The 27,830-nt window shown below is 41.3% G+C and overlaps 3 protein-coding genes across 3 annotated transcripts in view; 2 read left to right on the top strand and 1 right to left on the bottom strand.

The window, feature by feature from the left end:
* The window catches only part of lgr4 (leucine-rich repeat containing G protein-coupled receptor 4), a 31,934-nt gene extending 28,142 nt beyond the window's left edge, over positions 1-3,792 (top strand). Inside the window, exon 18 of the mRNA XM_083791306.1 lies at positions 247-3,792. Coding sequence (XP_083647432.1) covers positions 247-1,652 — 1,406 coding nt within the window. The 3' untranslated portion in view covers positions 1,653-3,792. The remainder of the gene's footprint in view (positions 1-246) is intronic.
* The window catches only part of mettl15 (methyltransferase 15, mitochondrial 12S rRNA N4-cytidine), a 350,818-nt gene that overhangs the window by 192,350 nt on the left and 130,638 nt on the right, over positions 1-27,830 (top strand). The gene's annotated exons all lie outside the window — the stretch shown is intronic.
* The window catches only part of mybpc3 (myosin binding protein C3), a 52,312-nt gene continuing 31,259 nt past the window's right edge, over positions 6,778-27,830 (bottom strand). Inside the window, exons 17-28 of the mRNA XM_083791410.1 lie at positions 26,143-26,302; positions 23,078-23,182; positions 22,724-22,912; positions 15,906-16,040; positions 14,243-14,410; positions 13,727-13,815; positions 13,072-13,264; positions 12,825-12,964; positions 9,400-9,559; positions 8,738-8,874; positions 8,174-8,360; positions 6,778-7,138 (exon numbers count right to left, since the gene is read on the bottom strand). Coding sequence (XP_083647536.1) covers positions 7,089-7,138; positions 8,174-8,360; positions 8,738-8,874; positions 9,400-9,559; positions 12,825-12,964; positions 13,072-13,264; positions 13,727-13,815; positions 14,243-14,410; positions 15,906-16,040; positions 22,724-22,912; positions 23,078-23,182; positions 26,143-26,302 — 1,713 coding nt within the window. The 3' untranslated portion in view covers positions 6,778-7,088. The remainder of the gene's footprint in view (positions 7,139-8,173; positions 8,361-8,737; positions 8,875-9,399; positions 9,560-12,824; positions 12,965-13,071; positions 13,265-13,726; positions 13,816-14,242; positions 14,411-15,905; positions 16,041-22,723; positions 22,913-23,077; positions 23,183-26,142; positions 26,303-27,830) is intronic.

Genomic DNA, 27,830 nt, shown 5'->3' with positions numbered 1-27,830 from the left:
GCTTTTTCCAGGCTTTCATCTTTCGCGCAGACGAAATGAAAGCCTGGGTATCGAGGCTAGATGGGGGGTGACATGCAGCAAGGGTCATCACGATCGGGACTCGAACCCACAACCCGTGGATTACCAGCTTAGGTGCCCAGATGGCTATGCCAGCCGCCCAGGCTTAGGCTTTTGTTTATGTTTATAGACTTTATTATCGGTGTTGGGTTGATGATGGAATGTAATAACAATGTGTCTCCATCTCAGGAGCGTTCAAGCCCTGTGAGCACCTCCTGGGAAGCTGGATGATTCGTCTGACTGTCTGGTTCATCTGCCTGGTGTCTCTGGTCTTCAACGGCCTGGTGCTGATAGCCACCTTCTCTCCTGTCCACCATGCTCCGGGCTTTGCTCCGCCCCTGTCACCAGCCAGGTTACTGACAGGGCTGCTGGCCCTAGCCAACCTGCTCACCGGGCTGTACGTTGGGGTGCTGACTGTGCTCGACGTCGCCACCTGGGGTTCCTTTGCAGAGTTCGGGGTGTGGTGGGAGATGGGCGCCGGCTGCCAGGTCACAGGAGCTCTTGCAGTCTTCTCCTCAGAGTGGGCGGTGTTGTTGCTCTCACTGGCAGCCGTGGAGCGGAGTGTGGCGGTGCGAGCCCTTCTGGGGAAGGTGAGGGTGTCGCCACGGAGGAGCAGCAGCAGCCATTGGAGGTGCTGGCGAGGAGACCAACGTTTCAGCCTTGCTGCAGGACTACTGGGGCTCTTTGCTGCTGCTGCTGCCTGTCTGCCTCTTCTGAGTTACAAAGGGTCATCTGCGTCTCCTCTGTGTTTGCCCTTTGCTGGTGGTGAAGGCCCAACTTTGAGTATTACTGTAGTTCTGGTATTGCTCAATGCGCTGGCTTATCTGTTCACTGCAGCCGTCTACACACAGCTGTACTGTCACCTTGGCAGGGTGGAGCTTGCAGATCCAGAACAGACGGGTGCCCTGCGCCATGTAGCTTGGCTCATCTTTACCAACTGCATATTCTTCTGCCCTGTGGCAGCGTTCTCCTTTGCCCCTCTCTTGACTGGGTCAGGCTCCACCGCCGGTGGCCCAGAGATAGCCAAATCTGTCATCCTAATTTTCTTCCCCCTCCCCGCATGCCTGAACCCTGTCCTGTATGTATTCTTCAGCCCCACCTTCAGGGAGGACTGGCTGAGACTACGGGGTCACGGGTGTGTGGCCAGGGGGGTAAAAGCCACTGCCAGAAGTCAGGGAGATCATGCTGGCGGAGGGTCTGGTGCCACGGACGGAAGTTCCTCCACGCAGCTAGGCTTTGACTGTGGCGTGTACTCACAGCTTTGCGGGGAGTCGGTTGTGTGTGAGCATTGTGAAGCAGCATTGCATGCCCGGACCTGTTCCTCCTCTTCCTCCTCCACAGTCTGCAGACATTTGGTGAAGTCTCACAGCTGCCCAACGCTGTTGGCGGGAGCTGCCGTGTGCCAGCAGCGTGCAGAGGGATACTGGGCAGACAGTGGCACACCCTCTGCTCAGTCTGAGTACGCGGATGAGGGAGACTCGTTTGTGTCCGACAGCTCTGACCAGGTGCAGGCCTGTGGCAGAGCCTGCTTCTGTCAGAGCCGAGGCCTCCCTCTCGTACACTACTCATACAACATACCTCGTGTCAAAGACTAAGGAGCCCTACAGAGTGGTATGTGCGCTCACACATACACACGCACGTATCCCTCCCTGTTATGTGAATTTGGACAATATGATGTAAACGAGTTGTGTCAAACAACAAAAGCTACCCTGCTAAAGAAACTATCCATACAAAGCACTTATTTTTGTAATTACTGTGTAAACAGACACTCAACCAATCACCGACAGAAAGGGAAGTTGGCATGCAATTATCAACCAGGACACTATTGATGAGCACTTTTTGCTTCATGTAATTGTATGTGAGCTGAACCGTTGTGTCACGGACCGGTGCAAGTTGTCAAACAACTAAGGGACGTTACAAGAGAAACTCTTGCCGCCAGTGCCTGTTTCCTGGTTTAGATTGGACTGGATGTCACTATATATATATATATATATATATATATATATATATATATACACGCCTCAAATCATCTGTCACTTCTTTCCCCTTTTTTGGTGCCATCTGTTTTACCTATAAGCTTTTATCAATTGTTGAAAGAAATTATGTCATGCAATTTGTCCGTTTTAAAAGCCTCACTATGATAGCTGTTGATTTTATATGTACGTAAATGTAGCAGATGTAATCATCCTCATTCTAGAAATCTCTTTGTGAATGTAACATGAATTTCAGGAGAACTATTTGTATGAGTGGTCTTAAACTAAAGAGGGGGGATCAACTTTAATCAATATTTTTTTCCCCAGTAAGTTAAACCCTTCCAATGTGACCCAAATCTACTTTAACATATTCTTTAAAATGGCAACTTGCCCTGTGCCCTGTATTCACAGTCCACACTTCACGAGAGCATGGCAATTGCATAAATGTATGTACATTTAGGTATAAACTTATTTTTTTCCCCACTGTAAAGTGAGTAAGACTTCGAATGTGATATAAACGTAGCAGATATCACTGTCAGCGACAGCTGTGCTGGGTTGTTTAATGTGGTGTTGTAATTATTTGTTTTGAGCGGTAGGAATGTCTTGTTCAAGGTAATTTCAGGTATATGAAAGGTGGCCTTTGAATGATGAACGCTTAACGGAAGCAGTCACCGAGACTACAGCACCCCTAGTGGCAAATGTTAAATTCCTCACAAACACCTTTATTGTTGCCATTGTATTGTAGTACTGTAAGACTTCACTGTTATTTCTTTTTTTTACAAGTCTTAAGTTGCACATATTGGTGCTTACAGTATCCTTACAATCCATTAGTCAGCAGTAATATTAACCAATAACCACAGTAACCCTGGTGTGCCTATTCTGGGCATGCATGTCATTATAGGCGAACATCCCCCGCCATGAATAAATGCAGATGTACAAGCTGAAAATGCATTGCAACGTGACGTGATGTTGTGAGCTTGTAGATTTGCTATTTCCGCTGTGACAGCTACAACGAAGTAAAAAAAAAAACAGGGCTTAAGTGGTTAATGTAGATGACTCTTCACTTAGATTGTGTGACTGTTGGAGGATTACTCTCTGGCTGATACATATTGTGCTGGAGCGTGTGATTGTACACATTAATCTGGACACACCCTTGGAACATGTATCCACAAGTGTGCATCATGTGAGTGCTCAGGAATTTAGGTAATGTAGGGAAGCCCTTTTCTCCAATCAACAAATCATTCTCGTGTCTTTACAATGTATAATATTGACTTAGATTTTTGTTTTAATTTGCTGTTGTCATTGTATGGATTTTATACACAACACTTTGACTGGGTGTGTAATTTCTAACACCAACCAAATGTCCATTCATTCTTGTTTAAGTGTGAGATCACATCCTGTAAAAAATTCTGTGTTGTACTTGTCCGTCTCCATTAGTCTGTAAATTATTTTGATAGAAAACATATAATCAAGAATGGGATGCAATGTTTAACTAAGGAAGCTACCTCTTCAACTGTAGTGGCTACCGGCAGTGCTTTTTTTAATGGATTTTTTTGTTTGTTTTGTTTGTTTGCATACTTGGCTTTAGGTTGTACATCACCATTTTAGTTCACTGCAAATTGTGGGAGTAATTTATGTACTGTATACTGTGATTCTTTTTTTAACCAAACTATAAACTATGGAACTCTTACAGTTTGGTGTTTCATATTATTAGATACATGTAGATATCAGTGCTGTAAATACAATACATATCTTGTTTTCATTTGAGTCCAAGTACATTTTATTTGAAGAAAACAAATAGGTTATTCCATTCTTTGCAAAGGACTTGCGAATTGTTCAAATTGGAACCTGCTTGAGAATATGCTGCTCAAACATCATTATGGTTCACAGTCATATGGTACAACGGGTCAATTAAGTAACTGCATGTGTCTTAAAATAAATTAAAACCTTTCTAACTGCTGTCTAGGCAGATATCCCCATAGTAAAATTACAACATTGAAACATTTCTTATCCTTGTGTGGAAGAGTGATTAAGTCTGCCTCCCTTGAAACACCACTAACTGCTCTCTCTTGACACCCTCAGTTGAGCCACATATTTCAAAGTGGTTGAGTGGCATGAGATGATCCTGCAAGAGATGTCAGCTTTGTATCAGGAAAGACAACATATGACTCACTTGGTAAGGGAACATAGTCTCTCTCGTGTGTGTGTGTGTGTGTGTGTGTGTGTGTGTGTGTCACTTGGTAAGGGAACAGTCTCGTGTGTGTGTGTGTGTGCGTGTGTGTGTGAAACCAATGCATCTGCTTTGTATTAAAAATACTAAGCAGACCCAGTTGTGACCTGGCTTTTTGAACAATAATATGGCAAGAACAAATGATTGTTAAGCAACATGTAAGGAAACCCAACAACAGTAAGTCTTCCACAGGTGACTGAGAATGTCAATGCAGGACATGATCAGACTGTCTGCACTCTGCATCTCATTACAATGAGTGGTCTACAGAGATGTGGGGGAAAAAGGTGATATAGTCAGATGAGTCATCCTTCACCTATTCTCTAGATGTGGGCAAGTGCATCGTGTGGTGTACACCAACAGAACGGTTGAAGTCTGAATCCTTGACCCCTACAGTGAGGGGTCAAGCACAGTTATGCTGTATGGCAGGGGTTCTCAACCCGTGGGTCGCGACCCCTCGGGGGGGGCCGCCAAATTATTTTGAGGGGTCCCGATTTTCTTTTTTTAACTGAATTGCTGGAAAATGGAAATGAAGAGTTTACATAGTACAATATTAGTACATACATACACATTCCCTAATGATTATATCTGGTTTCAGTATTTATTTATGGTGTATTGTCTCTATTATTTAGGTTATTGTAGCGGTCAAATTATATTGGGGGTCGGGAGGGGGTCCCGAGACACTGCCAAAGCATCTATTGGGGTTCCTGGCCTAAAACGTTTTCCTGGCATGGTTTGGTCCACTTGTCTCCTGGGTTGCTGCAAATCAATGCAACGTTATTTTCAGTGATCACCTTTATCACAAGGGGTCACTGAATGGTTGGATGAGTATGAAAATGATGTCATGAATTATATGCTAAAACCTTCATCAAAAAAGTGAGGGTATTCTTTCATTGGAACTGTGCTCCATTCTTATACAGCAGAGTTCCAGAGACTTTTGCAATCTATGCCAAGCCATATTGAAGATGTTCTGGTGGCTCATGGTGGCCCAGCACCTTACTTAGACATTTTATGGAGTTTTGGTTAAAAAATTAAGACAACTTGCTTTAAAATCCTAGTTTGGGAGGAAATTATCCTCATTGAAGCAAGTGAATGCAAATGCAATGCATAGTTTTTACATTTTCATACAGTTCATTTTTTTATTTTTTTATTTCTTAAACAAAACCTGCTAAATAATTTTATTAGAAAGAAACACATAAGCAAATGCAAAATGCCCAATTTAATTTACTACAGTCGTATACTGACATCCTAGGCTCTGACACGTGGGCAGACACCAATCTATGACGGAGGAGAGGGCATAAAATCAAGGTACTTTATTCATTACAAAAAGTTAAAAACGCCAACATGTTTCAAACAAACGGTCTTCATCAGGGCAAGTTTGCATACTCTTCCTGATGAGGACCATTTGGTCGAAACATGTTGGTAAGGCATGAAGCCTTACACATGTTTTGGAGATTAGATTAGCCTATACTAACACTACACAACACTTGAAACCTATAACAAATAAATACAGTATGTCACTGCCTGGCTGCCCCAGAAAAGACGTACAGTAGGCCTACAGTATTATAGTAGCTTTGAGACCAACAAGGTTGTTTGTTGATCTATGCACTGTACACTGGACTTGAATGACACAGGAAACATTGATCTTAAAAGGTGAATCATTTCCAGAAATAGAATCACACATGCCACATGTTGTCACGTCGTCAAAAGGACATCCAGACTATTGAAAGCCTTCATACACGTCACTGGTGGTCTACACATTATTAAGCACATACCTCATGCCTTAGCAAGCATTAGCAAGGCTTTGTTGCGAATAATACTAAGCATTCAAAGACTCTTGTTCATTCAACTGACCCCAGAGTTCCACTTGTTCTCTGTGTTGTTGGTATGCTCTGTGCGGGCTCTGTTTACGTCAGTGACCATGTGGCTTCTCGGAGTCCGATTATACTTACTCATGGTTATCAACATGCAGGCTTGTAATGGACATTTTCATCAAATGTTATTTTTGCCACCGGGCTACAAAATTATTGGTTAATAACATTACCAGACCTATAACCCTGAATGTATAGGGCTCACTATATGTGTCTATATGCCAATGTGCTACACATTTGAAACAAATATTTCTACATGAATTAAACCAGTGTTTAAAACTATCTACCTATTCTAAAAAATAACCTGGAGACTATAGTGACAAGTACAGACATCGATGCTTTATGGTCCAAGTCTGTTCCATGTTTGGGATGTATTTGGGGTCTTATCAGTACAGTCAGTGCCTTCATCGCAACAAAATACGATTATAAAAATGTAATTAAAGATTTGCAATGGACATGTGGACAAGTTTTGTCAGACGTTTTTGTCCTGTGACAATGACAACCCCTGTGTCACATACCAGAAATATTGTTGCTCTCCACCTTTATATCGCCTATGACTTAAGTTAACAGTATACATGTGTATACAGTACAACAATCCAGAACTCACACTTTGGATTCATAAGTAAATATATTGACACTTCAATGGATTCAACATAATGGTTTAATTGGCTTATCTTTTTTTTAATCTTTTGAATGAGGACAATGGATGGATGACAAAGCTTTGCAATCTTTAAAATATGTCAGCAGCATACATAATATAGAAGTACTAATCAGCAGCATATACCGACACCGTAGGTGTCAGTCTGTCAAATAGGCTAAGCGTTCTACACAGAATAGCAGATAATGTGGCAAACAAAGGAAGTGGGGTAAACAACAACATATATAAATTAATCTGGGCTCAAAGCGGTCAACCTGACGGGTTCCCTGAGGAATCCCAGTGTAGGCAAATCTTCCACTTTCTCAGCCAGACTTTATCTCTTCTTTCTTCTTCTCCTCTTTGGGGACTTGAGCTGCAAGCCAGGGAGGGAGTTTGTCATACTTTATAAATATTAGAATCAGTGGTTCTGTAGAAAAGAGTCATCCTAGTGAGCAGCAACAACCCTCCCCTGGCCTATTCCATGGGTTGGACCCACCCACCTCACATGCTGTCACTCCCTCTCAATCACTAATCACACCTGCTCTCACTCACTCCTCAATCAGTGGGCAGCTACATATACTGCCTGAGTGCCTGTCCACAAACCTTAGAGAATATTCACTTGGTGTATTGTTTAAATGTTGTTGGATGTTAATTGTTGTTGGATTGTTTCTATCTTTCATAGTAAAAAACCATAACCGTGATGCCTCAACACCTCCTTGCTCAATCTAAATGCGTGTCTGTGCAATGGAAATAAAGGCTTAAACGGAAATCTCCTTGTCTACACATTCTTGCCGATGCACCATGGTGATGTGAATAGTCCATGAGCCAGGCTCGACCTATCCCTACCTAACGGGTTCGCTCTCTTTTTTTTATATAATTTATTACCCTTCCAATTACCTCTGAGAGTATACACATGGATTCAAATGGATGAATCAAAAGGGCCATTTGTACACTCTGGTTTACTGGTTGACAAGTGGTACTGCCTGAAGGTCCAAATAAAAGCAAATAGGCAGGCTCAATTAGCTCAGTGGTAAACATGTCAGCTGTTGCGCATGAGAACCCGGTTCGAATCTGAGGTACTGTAGGACATGGAAGTGCCAGAGTCAGCTTTAAGTATGGCTGTATTTGCTCTAGAAAGCAAACACATGGAATTAGGTGGGGTGGGGTCGGGCCTTACTCTGGTACCACACAAGTAAACATGTTTACACAGGTTCTGAGAAATAGTAGAAGAATGGTAGAACAAAGCTTTGCTGATACGTTACAAACTCAAGAGTGTACAAATGTAACCAAATACAGGTCCATTTGGTTACATTTGTACACTCATTAGTTACAAATGGATAAATGAACCTGGACTCCACTTTGAGGACGACTCGTGCAGGCTGTGTGCTTGTGTTTGCGGCATACTTACGGCGAACCTCCAGTTTACACTCCACAACATCTTCCCCGCTGGCATTAACTGCTTTGCACATATAGATCCCTCCGTCAAATGGACAGGGTTTACGAATCTCCAGCGTCAGAACACCTTGTTTACTGAGCATACGATACTTTGGTTCGTCTGTGATACACATCTTGTTTCTGTACCAGGTCACCTTGGGCTAACAATGTAGGAAATTGAAGATTATTATTAACATACAGCACTATATTTTCAAGCTTATACTAGACTTATGCTATGTTTATTATTGTAATCTAAGTGTCATTTTAAAGGTGATAATATAGTAGTCATCATTACTGTAACATCCATGCTCTCTTTGATTGGATAACAGTTTTGAACTTGAATTACTTTAATCAACGTTAATTATTTATAATCTAAAGAATATTAAATAATTAATAGTGAAAATAGCAATAGCAGTTGCGGTGCAATGCGTTTAAAGGTTGTAGATTGGCTGTTTTAGCTATTCGTCGTGCAACAAATGGCTTATGTGGTCAGAAACCAAGGAAAGGATATCTTCTGGTGTTTTTCATTTGCACTCACCTTTGGCGTGCCCCTGACTGAGCAGCTGAGGGTGGCATAATATCCCGCTATGACAGAGCGGTTTACAAGGGGGTGTGTGAACTTAGGGGCCTCATTGAAGTCACGATCCTTGTAGGATGGAGGCTTGTAACTGAGACCTAAGAACAGACAATGCTCAGTTTTGGGTTTGGGCATATATTCATTAGAATCTAATTGCCTACACTTTTTGGACCTGAGAGCTAGTTTTAAAACAAGATCTACCACCCAAAACATTTTGATCCCATTGCTGAAAAATGATCTGGAAGGGCTTTGGAATAGCCCTTTGAAATGGAAATAGTGGGGGAGATTGACCCTCCTCCCAATCTGTATGGAAGTGGCATGTTTTGTGGTATTTGATCGCACATTTTATAAAACTTTATAATACTACTGAATACTGATGTTTGCACGCAACACTCTTGAAAACAAAGCATTGCATTAAGCCGTGAAGGGAGCTGACAGGCCCTTCTTGATGTCAATCTATCAAGTCACCTTAATCCAAATGACAGATGCCAAAAAGAGGAGTTTTTATTTTAATTATATTTTTAGGGACATGTCATGTGGTCTAAGGCAATATAAAAAAAACTAATATAAAAAATAGAAGTCTGCACACTGAGTTTGTAAAGCTCCCACTTTCAGAGTTTTACCTGTTTTCTGGATGAAGGCGCTATCTTTAGCGTTGCAGGGGTCAGGGCTGAAGCCCACTTGGTTAATGGTGAACACACGGAACACATATTCATTCCCCATGATGAGGTCAGGCACCACACAGTTGGTTCTCCTATATTGTTCATAGACTGTGTACCACTCCTGTATAGGAATGACATTCACATCAGCAACTTAACCAAGTTCAAACTGGCTTCCATATTTGGGAATGTTGTTATAGGTGAAAATTTCCAAAAGTTGTTTAAAGTTTCTATACTTCTAAATGTTCAAAAATGGAAGAAATATCCCATTTACAAGTCCACAAATACAATTAACACCAAGCTTGTAGATAGTCTATTTTTGCTATTCATCATCCGAAGGAGTATCTATTAGACTAAAGAAAATTAAATCTAAATTATGTTAGTACTGCATGTGCAGACTGTGGGCCAAATTCACAACGGCGTTTACGCTCATATCGTGAGCGTACGGACATTCACGAGGATTTGCCACGTTACGTGTGGAATTCATGACCTTGAACTTGGCTGTGACGTTGACGGCCGTTGGTCGTAAAATTTCATTTCAAGTCAGCTCGGAGGGTGGTGTACCCGTGATCAATGCGTATATTTATTTAGAAGGCTTTAGTCTTCATGCTGAATCAATTAATAGTCCCCAAACCTCAAATAAAACACGTAGGCATGTGTCCAACATTGGTCAGCACATAAAACAATGATAGCCAATATATAGCAGAGTATCGCGCAGCTTCCGCTTGCATGCATTCTATGGTTTGACAGACAGGCAGAAAACTGACAGTCAAGTACCGACCCGAGAAGGTGGACTGTTGGCGGGCTGACGGGGCGGCGCTGCGCCCCCCGGCTCCCTGGAGGTGCTGGGCATCTCCCCCCTGTCCCCTCAGAGGGGGGAGAACCAAACAAAATCAAGGGTTACTGCGGCCATCGATCGGCTACAGTATATAAAAAATAGAAGACCACATTACTGAATGGCATCAGCGTGTTTGAAAGTCGGCCAGTCATATCATAGTTTTAAGCCAGCTCACCTCCAGTGCTCTCCCCCAGAGGTAGGATATTTGAATGTTGCTGTGCTGGCAGCACTGCCATTCATTCATTATAATAGGCAACTGTAGCTGTACTACAGCTATAGACTACTATACTGTAGGCTCAGCATCAAACTTCCATTAGGCTATGCCAAGTGCCAACTAACACCAAATGTCCCGCGAATCATTTTTATATATGACTGTCAAATTAATTATTAACCATTAATGAATCATGAGTCCAACTTTAATACCTCTGACGAGTAAGCATACCGTAGCATACATATGGTTGAAATAGCTTGAAGAAAAATAATTCTACTCCCCTTTATTTCAACCTATAAAATAAACAACAAGCCCGGAGGGCCGAAACGTTGTTGATTTATAGGTTGAAATAAAGTGGACGGGGAGCAGAATCACAGCGATCCTGTGCGGACATTCCACTGTTTTCTTCATTAATTGTGATCACTTTTTGGGTCCAGCACCGTATTTAAAAACTGGGAGGTGCATAATCGTTTCCCTTCTTTTCATATGAATACTGTCCAGAACAAATTAATTCCCCAGGCATGATTCAGATATTAATCAAATATTGGATATTCTTTTTACCTTTGCAAAGGCAGAGTGTGCAATTGTTCAATAGAAATGGCTCTGTATAGGTAATATAATTGCCAAGTAGGCCTAGGCTATAGCCTTGAGCTTGAACTTAAATCAATAAATGAACGAGTTGGTTATGAGAGTAGCCTTTACTTGATAACGTTCAGTTCGTTGACATTGCTGTCAAAAGTAACTGCTCTACAAGCTCATACATCGCAGAGCACCGCGTTCACTGTTGTGTATACGGTAACTTATAAGCTTGGGGATATATGCTGTAATGACGTTTTTCATCCGAGGACAGATATTTCCTGTTGCCTTATATGCCGTGGAATGGGCGTGGATGTTCTGTTAAACCATGCGACACCAGGCGAATCGCTTGGGAAAGAGGCGAAATGAGATACACAAATGCAGTCATTATTGGTGAATGACACGTGAGCTTGTCGCAGCTTGATCGGACGGATAAATACGATATCATTACGCATTTCATTTACACCTGGTCGTATATTTCAGTTGTGAATTTGGCCCTGTATGTGCAACAATATGTTGCAAAATCTGTTTATTTTAATCTTTACCGTTATGATGTTATCATCATAACACCATTTTCAGTGACATTCATTCACGTTAGGAATTGATTTAACCACATTAACCCTGCCATCCCTATTTGGGGCAAGGGCACCAAAAGAAAATCTTTAATAAATTTTTCCCTTTTCCCCTGCAAAAATAGTTTTGGCTATTTAACGTACAACGACATATATAGGCCTTATAGGTGATTGATGTTCACACCAGTTGATGTCTTGACGAAACACTTTCCCTTTTAGAGTTAGCAAGAGCTCGGACACTGAACACAGGTATATTTCTGTCCTCAGAAATGACAGAGATTGCCATAAGCAGACGTACGGACAGTTCATTTAATCTAATCATGACTACAATGAAACCTGAACAGGGTGCAACTGCATACCCTGCCATGCACCCTGGCATGCACAGTGGCATGCACACGCTGCCATGCCATGCCATCCAGAAGGACAGCAGGCCTGCGTTGCTGCATAGACAATCCTTGTCAGGTCATGGCTAGGAGGCTAAGATTAGGACATTCCTGACTACCATGGAAGCAGGCAGCTTGGCATGGCGGAAGGTATAGCAATGGAAGCTCTAGCCAACAGGCCCATAATGCCACACTTCTGGCCCACAAAAGAGGCTCTGTGACCAGCATTGGCTGATTACACTGTATGTCACAAGGAAAGACTAAAATATCCCCCTGCGACCATGTAACATTCCTCCTCTCACATAGCGTACATTACATTACTACAAAGCTAGTTCCATGCATAGGGAGGTTGACTTCGAAGTTGTAAGATTAGCCTACAGAGGTAAAATAAGCTATGGTAAGGTCAGGTAAGGTAAGGTAAGGCAGTGGTTCTCAAACATTTCATCACATGTACGGCTGCAGGGCAGGCCCTCATCTGAAGTTATTTCCATGGTATAACAAATTTAACTCAAAATGCGTTGCAATGTGATGCGAAGATAGCTTGTAGATCTGCTATTTTTTGCTATTTAGGATCTGTGGGTTTTATAAATATTGAACCAATGAAAAGTATTAACAAGAGCTTTTGACAAAATATTAACTGTATTGGATCTTTTCAATCTTTTCATCAATTCCGTGAAAAGTAACAGTTTTCCACCCAACAATGACTTATATTATAAGACTGGATATTCTATTCCCTTCCCTCAGAATTACATCTGGATGTCATCTGAAAATGTCTCAATGAGGAAACAGACCAGGGTTCTGATTCTTACCATAGTCTTCTTGTCAGCTTTCTGAATATTGTAACCAATTATTTCACAGTTTCCATCGTCTTTAGGTGGCTTCCACTCCAGAGCCACATTAAAGCCCCACACATCCATGATCTTCACATCTAAAGGAGACCCCGGAAGATCTATAGAAGACAATTATTTAAAAAGGAAATAAATAAATAATAATAATACACACACACACACACACACACACACACACACTATCACTGCAAACCTGACCCCTCCTTACCAACAATTTGTATATTGATGCTTGCTGTGTCCTCCACATTTTCAATCTGCACCTGGATGGCATACTTCCCAGAGTGAGTCCTCTCTGTCTTGCGGATGAAGAGGATGGTGTCTGTGTCACTGTTCCTCACACTGACACTGGGGTTAAGAGGCTCCCCATCTTTACTCCACGTAACCTTGGGCCTGGGCTTACCCTAAGTAAAAACAAGAGACTACTCACCTATTTATTGGGACATAATGTTAGTAATCGTATAATTGCATTTGCAACAACATGTATCTGTTACAGTACCATGAAAGCAGTTTCAAGCAACTTAGAATTATTACAAAAGAAAAGCTGAACTGAAGCAGCATGTTTAATAACACATCCAAAATAAGGATTTTATACGCTCGCTTGGAATGCATGTTTTCTGTTAGTAAATTAATTATGTGCTAAATAAATAGTGATGAGAACACATTGTCAAACATTTTAAAACTATAGTGACATTTACATTGTCACTTTGCATGATACCGTATGTTGAGTATAGGTTATGACATGCTTAATCTCTTTTGCACAAAGCCTGTTGACCATAAGAGGAGCAGAAAATGCAATGGGCAAATGTCATGCAATAATTATCATGACATACTGGTTGGCCCAAATGTTAATCAGAGTACCCTACCTGGAAAGGAATCATAAGATTCACTGATTCTCCAACTTTCTTGATAATAGTCTGGCGGAGATTCCTCGGCAGCCATATTTTGGGGCGCTCTATACAGGCAAGCACACACACGCGCACACACACACACACACACACACACACACACACACACACACACACACACACACACACACACACACACACACACACACACACACACACACACACACACAAACAATGGGTGCAAATATCAGTTTAACTAACAGAGGAACGATTGTAAGAATAATCGAACATACTGCATGTGTGAGACTATGTATATCACTAATTAATACAGAATTGTATAACAATTCAGTATTCTTAACTAATCTTGAATCTATGAATTCAGTATTCATAACTAATCTTTCAAGTTTATTTTTAAATAAATAAAGAGCTTCAGAATGTATGTAGCCTATGTCATGCTGCTGGAATTGAAAAGAACAGAAATATGAGGCAGAGCAGAGAAAACTCAGAGCTCCCAAGAGTATTTCAAATGCTCACGCATAATTTCCCTGATGGTGACAGCCTGTGCCAGGGTGGCGGGGGCACTTGGCCCTGCCACATTGTGGGCGCGCACACGAAACTGCAGCTTGTCTCCAGTGGTAAGGTCTTTGATGTTCACAGATGTCCTTTCTGTCAGACCCTCGAAGGCTGGCACCCATTCATCCGCTGTGGCCAGGAAATAAGGACAGTTAAATTGGGTAACGTTCCATCTCAATAGGAGTTCAATTAGACATGCATTTAGATTTTCCGTTTCATTATCACAATATCTTAGACTGTTCAGGTGATGGATTTTGGATTTGCTTTGCCAATAAGGTAAGACTGATTTGACTTGGCCCACATTGTATTGAGTTAAGCCTGATTTATACTTATTATAAATACTAGTATACAGGCTCACAGGGGATGTGACACACTGTGAGCTTGTGTACAAGACAGAGAGAGAGAGAGAGAGAGAGAGAGAGAGAGAGAGAGAGAGAGAGAGAGAGAGAGAGAGAGAGAGAGAGAGAGAGAGAGAGAGAGATAGGTAGGTAGGTAGGTAGATAGATAGATAGATAGATAGATAGATAGATAGATAGATAGATAGATAGATAGATAGATAGATAGATAGATAGATAGATACTTTATTAATCCTGAAGGAAACGTATTCTGTTCAACAGATCCAGTTGTAAAGTAATACATGATTCTATACATATGTTGCTTTTTTATGGTTTTCTTCTGCTATTTTCAGTGCGACGGATCTTAAATGCGGCCGTACAATACAACAACTATAGGCTTATATCCAGATACCGGTACATTCTTTCTTCTGTCCCTGGGTATGATAGTATAATCTAAGTACTGTGCTAATGGTCCAGAGGGTCCTACTGAGGCCAACAATTAAAAGATAATGGCCCACAAGAGAGAGCCAAAGCCACAGGCTAATGTCCACACGTCAAGAATTTACAACATGCACACTGTACCCTTGTGCTATAAAAGCCAGGAATTGTGTTCTTACTACTGTAATGTTTTAATAGGAAATAAATAGTGTTAGAATAGCACATGATTTGGCCATGTGCAATTACAGTAGATGCTTTATTATCAAAATGCAAGGCATCTGAAAATACTCTTTAAAAGGTACAAGTCAAAAGGTTGAATGATTCAACTGACATTTTAGAGAGTATGTGCATATTATATTTATAGTATATAAAATATAACTTAAAATTGTCAATTGATGTTATTTGCTTGAAAAACAGGCGGCTATTGTAATTCATTAGTAATAATTTGCATTGTAAATGTAAGCTTGTGTTACTGTATGTTGGAATTTACATTTCAGCTGTCAGAACATGACAAACCTGAATGATGGACTGTAGTGTTTTGTATATGAATCATTATGGTATATGCATACCACTATACAGTAAATATCACAACTTTTCAAAAGATGATCAACCACCTCCTTATTAACAATAACAAACCCTATACTTTGCCCGTGGTCCGTCATGGGGCTCTTTATTAGGTCCACTAGTATTTCCCTCTACATAATAGAAGAAAACTTGTGAGACTATTTTCATTGAATGCATATGGTTGCCTTAGCGACACTAGCCTAGGGTTCCATGTGTTTAAAACAATACTGTATCTCCTTTTCTTTAAACTCTTTAAACTGAACCCTCTCAGTGGCCCCGACACTTACTGCCCTCCTTGCAATATTCAACCGAGTATCCTTCCAGTTCTGCTGAGCCAGTTCTGTCAGGGGCTCTCCACTTCAGTGAGATGGTGGTGTCACTTATGTCATCAATCATGAGTCCAAGGGGCTCACTAGTAGGAGCTGAGGGAGAGAACAAATAGAATGTCAGTCAACCGGACATTATTAAGGAAATAAATATGGAATTATTAGACATGTGTGTACAAAATTGTTAAAAATAGAATGATATCTAGAATTGAGTTAGAATTAGTTACCGGAGACATTAGCACCTTTCCGCCAGTCATTAAAATAACAATAAAGATATAGTTATACAAATCATTCTAGGTCAAGTGGATGGCAGAGATCAGATCACACCACAATTATAACAATAAGACAATAATTAACTTCATAGTTATAGTGCTTGGTGTGAACGGCCCTTAAGCCTAGTATTTTTTGGTAGAAACAAATGAAATAGATCTTCCAATTTCATAGCTGTTCCAGTTTGAACTGTTATTTTTGTTTTAATTTACACTATTTATATCAATAAAACGAATCTTATGGCAGTCTGATGTACATAACCCATCTTATAAATGGCAACATCACTGTGTAATCACAGACAACATGTTTTATTTTAAGGTTTACCTGTCATCAGTGCCTAGAATAGCTAAATATCAGTGTTGTTCAGTGTTGTTGATGCATTTAAAAATAAATAATAAGGGTCTTGATTTGGAGACGTCTAGAAGGGAAAATGTCCACACCAAACTAAAAGGTGTAGAATGATGCAAGCAGAACATCTAAACTTAATTTAAACTAGAACTGCACTCTGTCGAGTGCATACTTGCTTGTTGCACACTAGTAGGCCATAAATGGCCAACTAGTGCGCAAGCAGAGCGCGCAAGTCCTTTCGACCGCTGTAAACTGTCAAATCTCAGTATCTCTGTGAAGGAACGTTTGAAATGATTAATGTTTAGATGTAACTATTTGCTACCTACCTACTTTATGCATATAAACACCTAGTATTATTAAGTACAGTATGGTTCAAGTTTCTATCTATATAAGAAATACTGTTTTATCGTTGTAGATATATTCTGGATCCCTTTTTAGTTTTTCAGAGACAAATAAATCATTGATATGTGTTGATATCCCCCAGCTGTTCCGCCATTTGATGTTTATGCAAGAAAACAGCAAATCTGTGCCTGGTTTGCTGGGACCAAATGACCACAAATGACCATATTTCTTACGTCATCATTAAGAGCTAGTCATACATATACACACCACGTACTCTGGTCCCAGCAGATCAGGCACAATTTGCTATTTTATTTTTACTGATTATGTATATAATATACGTATGACTAGCTCTAAATGATGACGTAAGAAATATATATAGTATATAATAGGCATATACTATATACGTATACATATATACTCTATACTCTATACTGTATAAAGTGTGTAGTTGTAAGTTGATTAGCGGTATACTGTGGTTACTTTGCGCCAAAAACCGTGACAGCTGTTCCGCCATTTGATGTTTATGCAAGAAAACAGCAAATCTGTGCCTGGTTTGCTGGGACCAAATGACCACAAATGACCATATTTCTTACGTCATACGTATACTATATACATAATCAGTAAAAATAAAATAGCAAATTGTGCCTGATCTGCTGGGACCAGAGTACGTGGTGTGTATATGTATGACTAGCTCTAAATGATGACGTAAGTAATATATATAGTATAGGCATATACTGTATATGTATACATATATACTCTATACTCTATACTGTATAAAGTGTGTAGTTGTAAATTGATTAGCGGTATACTGTGGTTACTTTGCGCCAAAAACCGTGACAGCTGTTCCGCCATTTGATGTTTATGCAAGAAAACAGCAAATCTGTGCCTGGTTTGCTGGGACCAAATGACCACAAATGACCATATTTCTTACGTCATCATTAAGAGCTAGTTATACACATACACACCACGTACTCTGGTCCCAGCAGATCAGGCACAATTTGCTATTTTATTTTTACTGATTATGTATATAGTATACGTATGACTAGCTCAAAATTATGACGTAAGAGATATGGTCATTTGTGGTCATTTGGTCCAGCAACACAGGCACAGATGTTTTTCTGCATAAACATCGAATGGCGGAACAGCTGTCACGACGAAGGAGACCGGGCGAAAACATTACTTGCGCGCTCTGCTTGCGCAAGTAAATAGCCTATATAAATGTATAATCTACATGCAAATCATATGTGTCATACGTTCTACCATTTGTGTGACATATGTATCCTGGAAGTGTGGAACATGAATACTGTTTCTGAGAAGGGTGTTCCTCTCCAATATTTGGAGTCTGACAGTTGTAGTATGAAGAAGAAGTAGAAGTAGGTCGGGAGTGGCTTATTGTCGGTATCAGCTGGTAACACGCGGGAGTCTATCCCTGTTACAATGCTCTATAGACCCCTGGGAGATGGAGTCTATCCCTGTTACAATGCACTAGACCCCTGGGAGATGGAGTCTATCCCCGTTACAATGCTCTATAGACCTCTGGGAGATGGAGTCTATCCCCGTTACAATGCGCTAGACCCCTGGGAGATGGAGTCTATCCCTGTTACAATGCACTAGACCCCTGGGAGATGGAGTCTATCCCCGTTACAATGCTCTATAAACCCCTGGGAGATGGAGTCTATCCCCGTTACAATGCGCTAGACCCCTGGGAGATGGAGTCTATCCCTGTTACAATGCACTAGACCCCTGGGAGATGGAGTCTATCCCTGTTACAATGCGCTAGACCCCTGGGAGATGGAGTCTATCCCCGTTACAATGCCCTATAGACCCCTGGGAGATGGAGTCTATCCCCGTTACAATGCCCTATAGACCCCTGGGAGATGGAGTCTATCCCCGTTACAATGCGCTAGACCCCTGGGAGATGGAGTCTATCCCCGTTACAATGCCCTATAGACCCCTGGGAGATGGAGTCTATCCCTGTTACAATGCGCTAGACCCCTGGGAGATGGAGTCTATCCCTGTTACAATGCGCTAGACCCCTGGACCTGGGAGATGGATTGCTGAGGTGGAGCGCCACACCTAACATCAACTCCCAGTACTTGCAGCACGACTTGCAGCACCCAAGCCATGCTACTCATACGCTGAGTTGAACTTGTGGTCCAAAGGCGAAAGCTCTACCGACTGAGCTACCCTTACCCAGAAACAATAGTAGTAGTATGACAGTTGTCCTTAATGATTTTGTGTCCACAGAGTGCAGTGAATTTAATAGTGCAATAACCATACACTTATACAGTATAAGCATTGTTAGTGGTGTTGCAAAAAATATTTTACTGTCAAACATAATGAGGTGACCTTTTCTGCTTGCTACTGGCTATCAAAATAAAAGTTCTGTGTTATCATTAATTTAGTGTCTGCCAGATTAACCACTTTTATCTTGGAGAGCACCCGTTGCCAGCAACTTGTTGAGTGAACAGCAGACTCCAGATATCACAAGCAGTCTGAAATAACTGAATGCTTGAAAGAGCTTCAGGTCTTGCATTTCAGTTGTAGCCTCATAGAGCCCATGGTCAAAGGTTGACCTTAGTAAGTAGACTAGATCAAGGGTTCCAAAACTTGTCAGACCACGACCCCCCCAAAATAATCTTGAACGCCTACATCATTTTCAAAGTTTATCTGCACATCCAGCCACAGTCCTTTAAATAAACAAACACAGAAACAAAGAAACAAATGAAACTAAACTTAAATAATAAAAAATAAAATAAAAATAAACTAGAACCGTACTCTGTCGAGTGCCTACTTGTGCACACAAGTAGTGCGCAAGCAGAGCGCGCAAGTACTGTCGACCGCTACAAACCTTCATATCCTAATTACGTCACCATCGACAGGTACCCCGAGGCCATCAAGTATCCTGAGGTCATCCAGTTATACCCCGGATGGCCTTGGGGTACCAGGTGGCATAATCGACCAGTATATACTTGTGCCTTCGCGCTGACTTGGGCAGCGGCCCCACTATATGTCCACCTTACTTGCACACTTTGCTTGCGCAAGTATTAAATAAATGAAAATAATAACAAATAATATAAGCCTACTGAGAATAGGTGCTGGCTCTGGTTCAGGCTCAGGTGCAGGAGCAGGCTCCGTAGGGGCCGCCTCCAATGGGGGAGCAGCTCCGTCCAGTGTTGGGGGAGCAGCCCCATCCTCTGTTGGGGGAGCATCCTCCGCTGCAGGGGTCCCCTCTGCAGGAGGTTGTGGTGGCGGTGTCTCCTTGGGTTCCCCTTCTACCTCTGCTGGAGCGACCACTGTTGCCTCCCCTGCTTCTGGCTTCTTCTCAGCTGTCTTTGGTAGCTTAGGCTTTGTCATTGTCCTCACGTCGTTAAAACGTACGGTAATCCAACTGCTGCTTCGAGTTTATGCTCGTATGTCTTCTCCTGTCCACACGTCTTGTTCTATTGTTCTGCCCTTTCTCTTTCTCTCTCTCTCCCTCCCTCTCTGTTGTCTTTGCTGTAGCTACAGCAGCAGTTTCATCCTAAAAGCTCTTAGAGTAGCAAGCCCCCATTGTGTTAAGCAGCTGGTCCAAAGGATGCTACCCTTGTAATGTGTCATTATATAGAGAGGCATGCCATGGATACTTTCCTAATCTGGTGATTTACAAAAGATGGACTGTGCGGATAGAATGGTGTTCACATGCATTGTACTTCCCAGGGAGGGTTGATAAGGTAGGGATGAAAAAAACAAAGCCACAAGGCAGATGTTCTTATCCCATAGACAGTGGTCTTATTTTAGCCACCTGGCTGTGTCCAAGTGCAATTCTGGCATGTCACAAGCACTAAATGTCAAGATGTGTCGTTGAGTAGTTGCAGGTACTCAGAGAAGCGGCAGAGCTTACAGTAGTCTACTTTCCTTGGCTAATACTATAATGGGTGTCAAGTATTTTCCAAAGAGTACCATATAATACCAGGTCATAGAAACCATAAAAGCCTACAGTATACAAACACCAGTGCACACTTCATATACATGATGCAACACAATGAATCACTTTACAGTCTTTTTCTAGTATATAAAAGTATTAGCACTATGTTTAATAATTTTCTAGCAATATAATGTCATTATGATTTTACACACTGCTAAATCTTGTGTTTTACTTGTACTGTGATCGGCTGGATATACTGTATGTCGGGGTACTCCACCGGCCAGTAAGGGACCACCATTACGTAACTAAAGTACGTTTCAAGGTTGGTATAAGGTCAATAATGGGTCTAAAGGATTTAGAATAGCAGAGATTGATTGATAATTGTATTAGATTATTAAACAATAAAATGAAAACAGTAGGGTACAGTCAACCACAGCAAGGCGCAAGTTGGCATCTTGACAGAGTGCATTTCTAGTTTAACTTTGTCTTTGAGAGTGTACAGTTGATTCTATACACTGGTGGACAAATACTCAACCCCAATACTTGATCAAAGTATACGTAAATATACTAGATAGTCCTGGCCAAATAATAGTATAACTAAGTGAAAGATGTTTTGTCAAACTCATAGCTGAGTTAATAAAGTACCAGAGTACTTGCATTAAAAATACTTACTACTGCAAAAATACTACTGCAACTACACATTACACATGCATAAAGTAAGTGTCAAATCGAATGGTAAAGTGATTTTAACGTTTTTTATACTGCAATCAGATAGGACTTTTCTGTTTGGATGTATGGGCTGTCAAGGCCAGAAAGTATATTTTTTTGCCACTCAGTAGGTGTTCCCGCATAACTTCCGCGTATGATGATGATGATGTCACGCACATACCACATACCCTCTATTGGCAGGAAGTCATTGTCCCCATCAGAGACATACATCAAACAAACACAGCCAGTGCCAAAAGAGATTGTCCTCACTGCAGACATACGTCAAAACACAAACACATGAGCCAGAGCCAAAAGATAGTGTCCTCAAAAATGACCCACTAAAATGAATGACTCTAGTCAAGTGACCTATCTCCGTGGCAGTAAGATGATCCAAAACATGATGCCAACACACCTGACCCTGTCTAAATCCACTCCAGAGTAATGACCGTGATCCGTTTTGAACAAAATGCCTCAAATCATGAACAGTGTGTGATTTCAGTAACATTTTGCACACACATTCCCAATAGGCCAAGGAAGAAATGCCACTTGAATATGTTCAAATCAGCCCCATGGTGGCGCTATAACAGGTAGATTTGTGTTTTTACCTATAACTGCACTGTGTATTGTATGCTATGCATACTCCCTAGGAAAAACCTTTGCCCTGCATTTTTCACATCTGCCTTTTAGAGCGCCACCAGGAGGTCGACTTATGTAAAACACTTTTTTATATTACTCAATCCAAATATCGCCACTAGGTCCACATGATAGTTGAGGAACAAATGCCACCCTTTTAACATTGCCCTATTATAGCGCCACCAGGAGGCCAATATTTGCAAAAATACTTACACATTTAACCTACACATTTTGTTCAAGCAAAAAACATCAAGCAAATCGGTACACATCTCTATAGTCAAGTGATCAAGACAGATCTGTCAGATTTTTCATATTCCATTCTGATTGGTGAATTCTGAACATTGCTGGCCCTCAAAAACCTACCTGTCCTGTGCTCCAAGGAGTATTTCTTCTAGTTATTATTATTACAATTATTATTATTATTATTATTATTATTATTATTATAATACAGACCACAGATTACTATTAACTAATGAAGCCTCAAGGTAATCATTTATTATGAATGCATAATTTATATTACTGCAAAGTGTAGTTGCCGTGGGGCTAGCAAAACCCATGGGAAGAGACTCACCAATTGGAACAAATGGTTGTGAAGCAGGGCTGGGACGAGACATGCCAATGGCGTTGACAGCGTAGACTCGCATCTCGTAGGGCACGCCCTCAATCATCTTCTTGGCTTCATAGGTTGTGTCAGCGTAAGGGTCAAAGTTAAGTCTCATCCACCTATAGCTCCTCACCTTCTTCCTCTCCAGCACATAGCCTAAAAAGAGAATTATTGATATGTTCTTTGAACTCTGGAAGATTTTACTTTATTATTTTTCTTATATGATGTTCTTATCAAGTTATTACTACTTCAAAAGAGGTTGACTGAGGCATTATTGATTATGTCAAACATGAACACATGGATTGTACAATATGTTCCTACCAGTGATTGGCTGTCCACCATCCTCCTCAGGGGGGTCCCACTGGACCACACAAGAGTCCTCTCCAACACTGAGGATCCTGGGAGCCTTTGGAGGATCTGGGACATCTGGGGGAAACATTGTTTATAGTGTCAATGCTCATTCATACTTTTAGGTTTTAGGTGAGTAGCAACTCACCGTGGTGTAGTTTTCTGAAGTTAGAAAACTACAACACTATGTCACTGTTAGGGACTGAGGTCCTTATTATATTTGGTTAATTTGGGAATCATTCTGTTGAGGTGGAATATGTTTGTATAATCTGTGGCTTGTATTGTTTTCCTTTTGTGTTTCTGCAAACTGGTAAATGGAGGTGAATTAGCCCCTTTCGGAACCCTCGGTTACCGTTTCTGTATTTTGGACAGCGGTACCCTAGGGCAGTGGTTCCAAAACGTTTTCATGTCAAGGACCCCCAAATTGACACTAATTAGCCCACGGACCCCCATTTGAAAAGATATGCCAGGGACCCCCATAAAAGAAGATTTTTACGGCTCTAGCAGTGATTCTCCACCTGTTTAATTTTAAAATATATATATCTCTGGTACCCCCAATTTATATTGTAAAATCAATGTTAATTTAGCTGCATGGGTCCCCCTGGAACTCTCTCAAGGACCCCTAGGGGTCGCTGGTGGGAACCACTGCCCTAGGGTCCCTTGAAAGTTAATCCACTCTCCAATAGATGCAGCTGTACCACTGTCTGTTTGAAGTTTTGGCTTCTTTGAAATTCTCACTTCCCATGTCCCGCCTCCCGCACCGTGATTGGCTAGATGCACGTTGCTGTATTCTATTAAAAACATCAAGCATGTACGCGGTCGGCCAATCAGAAACAGTAATTAGGACGTGCAGCTAGCCAGTCGCGGTGCGGGAGGCGGGACAAGTGAGGAAAAGAGCATTTCAGAGAAGCCAAAAATTCAAAAATAGAATAAAAATAACAGCAACGCAGAATAACACACATGTTGCACATGTTTCCACAGTCTCCTACTGCTAATTGATGCATCTTTGAAACATCTCATGAATACTCAAGCGATGCCACATGTGTCCGTGAACAGACAGTGGTACAGCTGCGTCTATTGGAGAGTGGATTAACGTACCGTTGTCCAAAATACAGAAAAGTTAGCCGAGGGTCCCAAAAGGGGCTAGGAGGTGAATGTGAGGAATGGGTGTGGTGCTGATTGCTAGTTTGAGAGTGAAGTGGCTGATTGAACACAGGTGGCTGCAGATTGACAGGTCCAGTCTGGACCTGCCCCTCCCTCCTCATTCGACCTTCCCATCCACACCCTGGTCATGATTGGCTGAGCTGTTGGCCTGTTCTCTATAAAATGTTCAGTCTGACTTGACTTTAGGGAGGACAACAGCTGATCGTTGGAGCAGAGGCTCTCTTGTTCTCCACCCAATGCAACCCTTTTCCTTTTGTGTTCTTTGCTGTTTGGTTCTGTGAGTCGGTTTGTCTTCAGTTTCTTGAGTAAGTTAAATCATTTACTTATCAATTCAAACATTCTAAGTTATTTATTAGATTCCTATATTCCTCCCTTATTGTTAAACCCTAACTTTATCACTCCGTAGGAGTGTTTGGTATTTTTGTTTGGTTTCCTAATCTATTGTATTTTTCATAGTCAGGGTAGTTAGAATTATTGTATTTTTGTTTTGCCTTTGGTTAGGGACTTTAGGTTTGGGGTAATCTTTAGGTAGAACGTTTTCTTGTTGTCAACCGGCACTCTGAAGCCATTTTGCCTCTGCTCAGAAGAAAAAAAGTGATAATAAAACCAAATCCTCTTTCGAAAAGCTGTCTCCTCCATTATTATGTCACTTTTCCCCTACCCTAGACGGGGTCGTATAGTCACTCACCGCTCACCCTTACACATATCTCTGTTTTACTGACTCCCCTTTCACTCTGGGCTATCACCCTGTTCACTGATTGGTCTAGAAATTGGGTGGGTGGTCCCCTTGGTTTTGCAGGCACGGGAGTTGCGCATCTGAACAGGGGGGCAGTCAGCCAGATATTTCATGAAGCCTCATTTTAAATCGGTAGTTCATATAATGGCCTGTTGTGGCGCTGGACTGGACCCAAAAAGCCCCATAGCTCCATAGAGGCCCATGTATTTTGGCCCAACTTCACCTAGACTGTATTACCTTAATAAACATGGTCATGAATACTTTCTTCTTCCAGTCACTAGTTTAAAGTCTCATTTCTAATGTCATAATATTCTTTTTGGAAAATTATGGTCCCATTAATTAAAAATTGGTCATTAAAAATGACCATAAAGAAAAAAAAACATTGCGTATGTTCTGAGGGGCGTGGCTACCGTTACAGTCTATGATCGGGATTCCCCTCCCACTCGAGTCAAAATAAAAACCAACGGAGAAGAAGGGGGGAAGTCCCGCCTCGTTGTCTGGGCAGCCAATGGCCAGCTGGTCCAAAACGGAGCCAGCCAATGGCCAGCTGGTACCAAACGGATCTAGAAAGATGGCGACTTACATCAGGAATTACCATATTATTACAGGCTTCATTTTACGTTCATGTTAGACCCGGCGAACGCTTTGTCCATATTTTTTACAGTCTATGATCTGAACCAGAGGGAGGAGGGGTCAATAACACTGGCATGACTGAAGTAAGGCCACCTACCACACAAGCTGAATTCAGGTCATTTTTTATTTATTTTTCACTGGACAGAACATGCAGTTGTAAATTATACATTTACTATCTAATGACCGTAATGTGTTGTAAAACTGGTAGGCTACTTTGAAAGCATACCATGAGTTCAAGTTCAAATCTGACAGCTTTGTAGACAGTCAGCATGACTGGGCCTCGGAGTGATTCATTTTTCATAACCATAACATAATTGGGAGTTAGTTTTCTAATCTGCCAGAACTTCTACACCAGTATAGCTAGCTCACATTATGCGGAGAAAATCTATAATGTTTTATGGCCTGCAGAGGGCAATGATGTCCCTCTGTAGACAACTGCAGAGATTTTACATTTTACTTCTTCAAATAAGTAACTTAATAATAGATTTGAGTGGTAAAACATTACCGACAACTTTCACGTTGATATCAGCAGTGTCTTCTCCAGCAGCATTGCGAACAATCACACGGTAGGTGCCCTCATCTTGCTTGTCAGTGCCCTCTATGGTGAAGACACAGCGGCCGTGGGCACTCTCCACATGAACCCTCCCATCCCCTTCTGAGATCACCTAGACCACATTTGAAAGGCATTTGAAATTAAATGAAAATGCTAATTTTCAGGAATAGCAAAATAATTCAGAATTTCAATTCAAATATAGCAAAAAATAATTCAGGATTTCAATTCAAATACAGCAGATCTACAAGCTCAAAATGCGTTTTTGCATTTTTGCTATAACGGTAATATGCAATGGACTCAGTGAGAGTGGAAATATAGTGGCCCTCTCCATCGTCAAAGTTGCCCACCTCTGACCTAGACCACCAGGACAGGAGGGACAGAGACCAGAGACATCCATCCACAGTACCATTAGAGCGTCACTATTTATCATATGCTCCTACACAGAAGGTGAACATGCTCTTCTCCGGGAATTCTGCTTCTCAACACGTTTAATTGAAAGTGGATCGCAAGATCTGGCATATTCAGTGAAGAGTAATAAGGAACGTTTTAGTGTTTATTTTGATGTGCTCAGTCTTTTTAATATACAATTTCACTTTGGTTTCAATTACATGATATAAAATGGCTGAGTGTAAATACCGGTACTCAAACTATTTAATTCCCACTGGTATTCAAGGATACATACAGTACCGGTAGTTGAAACCGTTTATTTCTATGGTTCTTTTTTATTTAGTGCTTTCTTGCATGTTTAAATACTTTTAAGACTTTACACTGGCATGGTGGTAAAAAGTACTCTCTTTCTTTTCTTTCTTTCAGTCTTTCAAAAAGTGATCCTGTGTGACTAATTTACTGTAGGCCTATTCTGCTATTAGTTGTTAGGCTACTATATTTATTACAACCTGCTTATGTAGTGAATGTGTTAGAGCTGTTACAACCCAACACTACTGTATACTTACTGTCCAGCTCTGAGCTTCCTCTGAGATGTGCCTATCTGAAGCAAGATTCATAACATGCTCTTACCTGACTGACATGGATGGATGCACAGTGCACACATGTCGAGTCATTCCTCATGCAGCTTTTACCTTGCAGTACTGGGTACTGGGATGATGACATGAGAACACAGTCAAACTGAAAACATTGACGATGTGTACAGTGATAGCCATTATAGAAGTTGCCAATAGTACTTCCAATAATGCTGTTGCTGCCGTTTCTACATTCATACAGTTGTAACAACCAACCAGCAACACATTGTCTTAATCAGATACCTTACAGTATGCATTCCGGATATTTTGTTTGATACTTCTATGATGGCTACACCTATCGTTGCAGGCTGCTGGTGACATGCAATGTTCTGCCTCCCCTGATAAAAGATGAAGGATAATCAATTTGGTTGCAGAACAGTGTGCTGAAAAGAAAAGACTGTGTGAGAGAAAAAAGGGGGTACAGACAGAGTGAGGTGGAGGCAGAAGACTGAATCGATGCAAAGATAATGTAATCAATGCAAAGATAATGGAATTGGTGCATTCCTGGCATCCAGATGCTACAGAGAGTCAGCATGGAAGATGTAGATGTATATATGTGACATGCACAAGCAGGCTATGTTGTTTTGCTCAGGTCTACACTCACTTCCCCATCCTTCAGGT

This window comes from Protomyctophum parallelum (genome assembly GCF_964188405.1).
Source record: "Protomyctophum parallelum genome assembly, chromosome: 2".
NCBI lineage: Eukaryota > Metazoa > Chordata > Actinopteri > Myctophiformes > Myctophidae > Protomyctophum > Protomyctophum parallelum.
The sequence above is the reverse complement of the archived record's forward strand: the minus strand, read 5'-3'. Positions and strand labels throughout refer to the sequence as shown.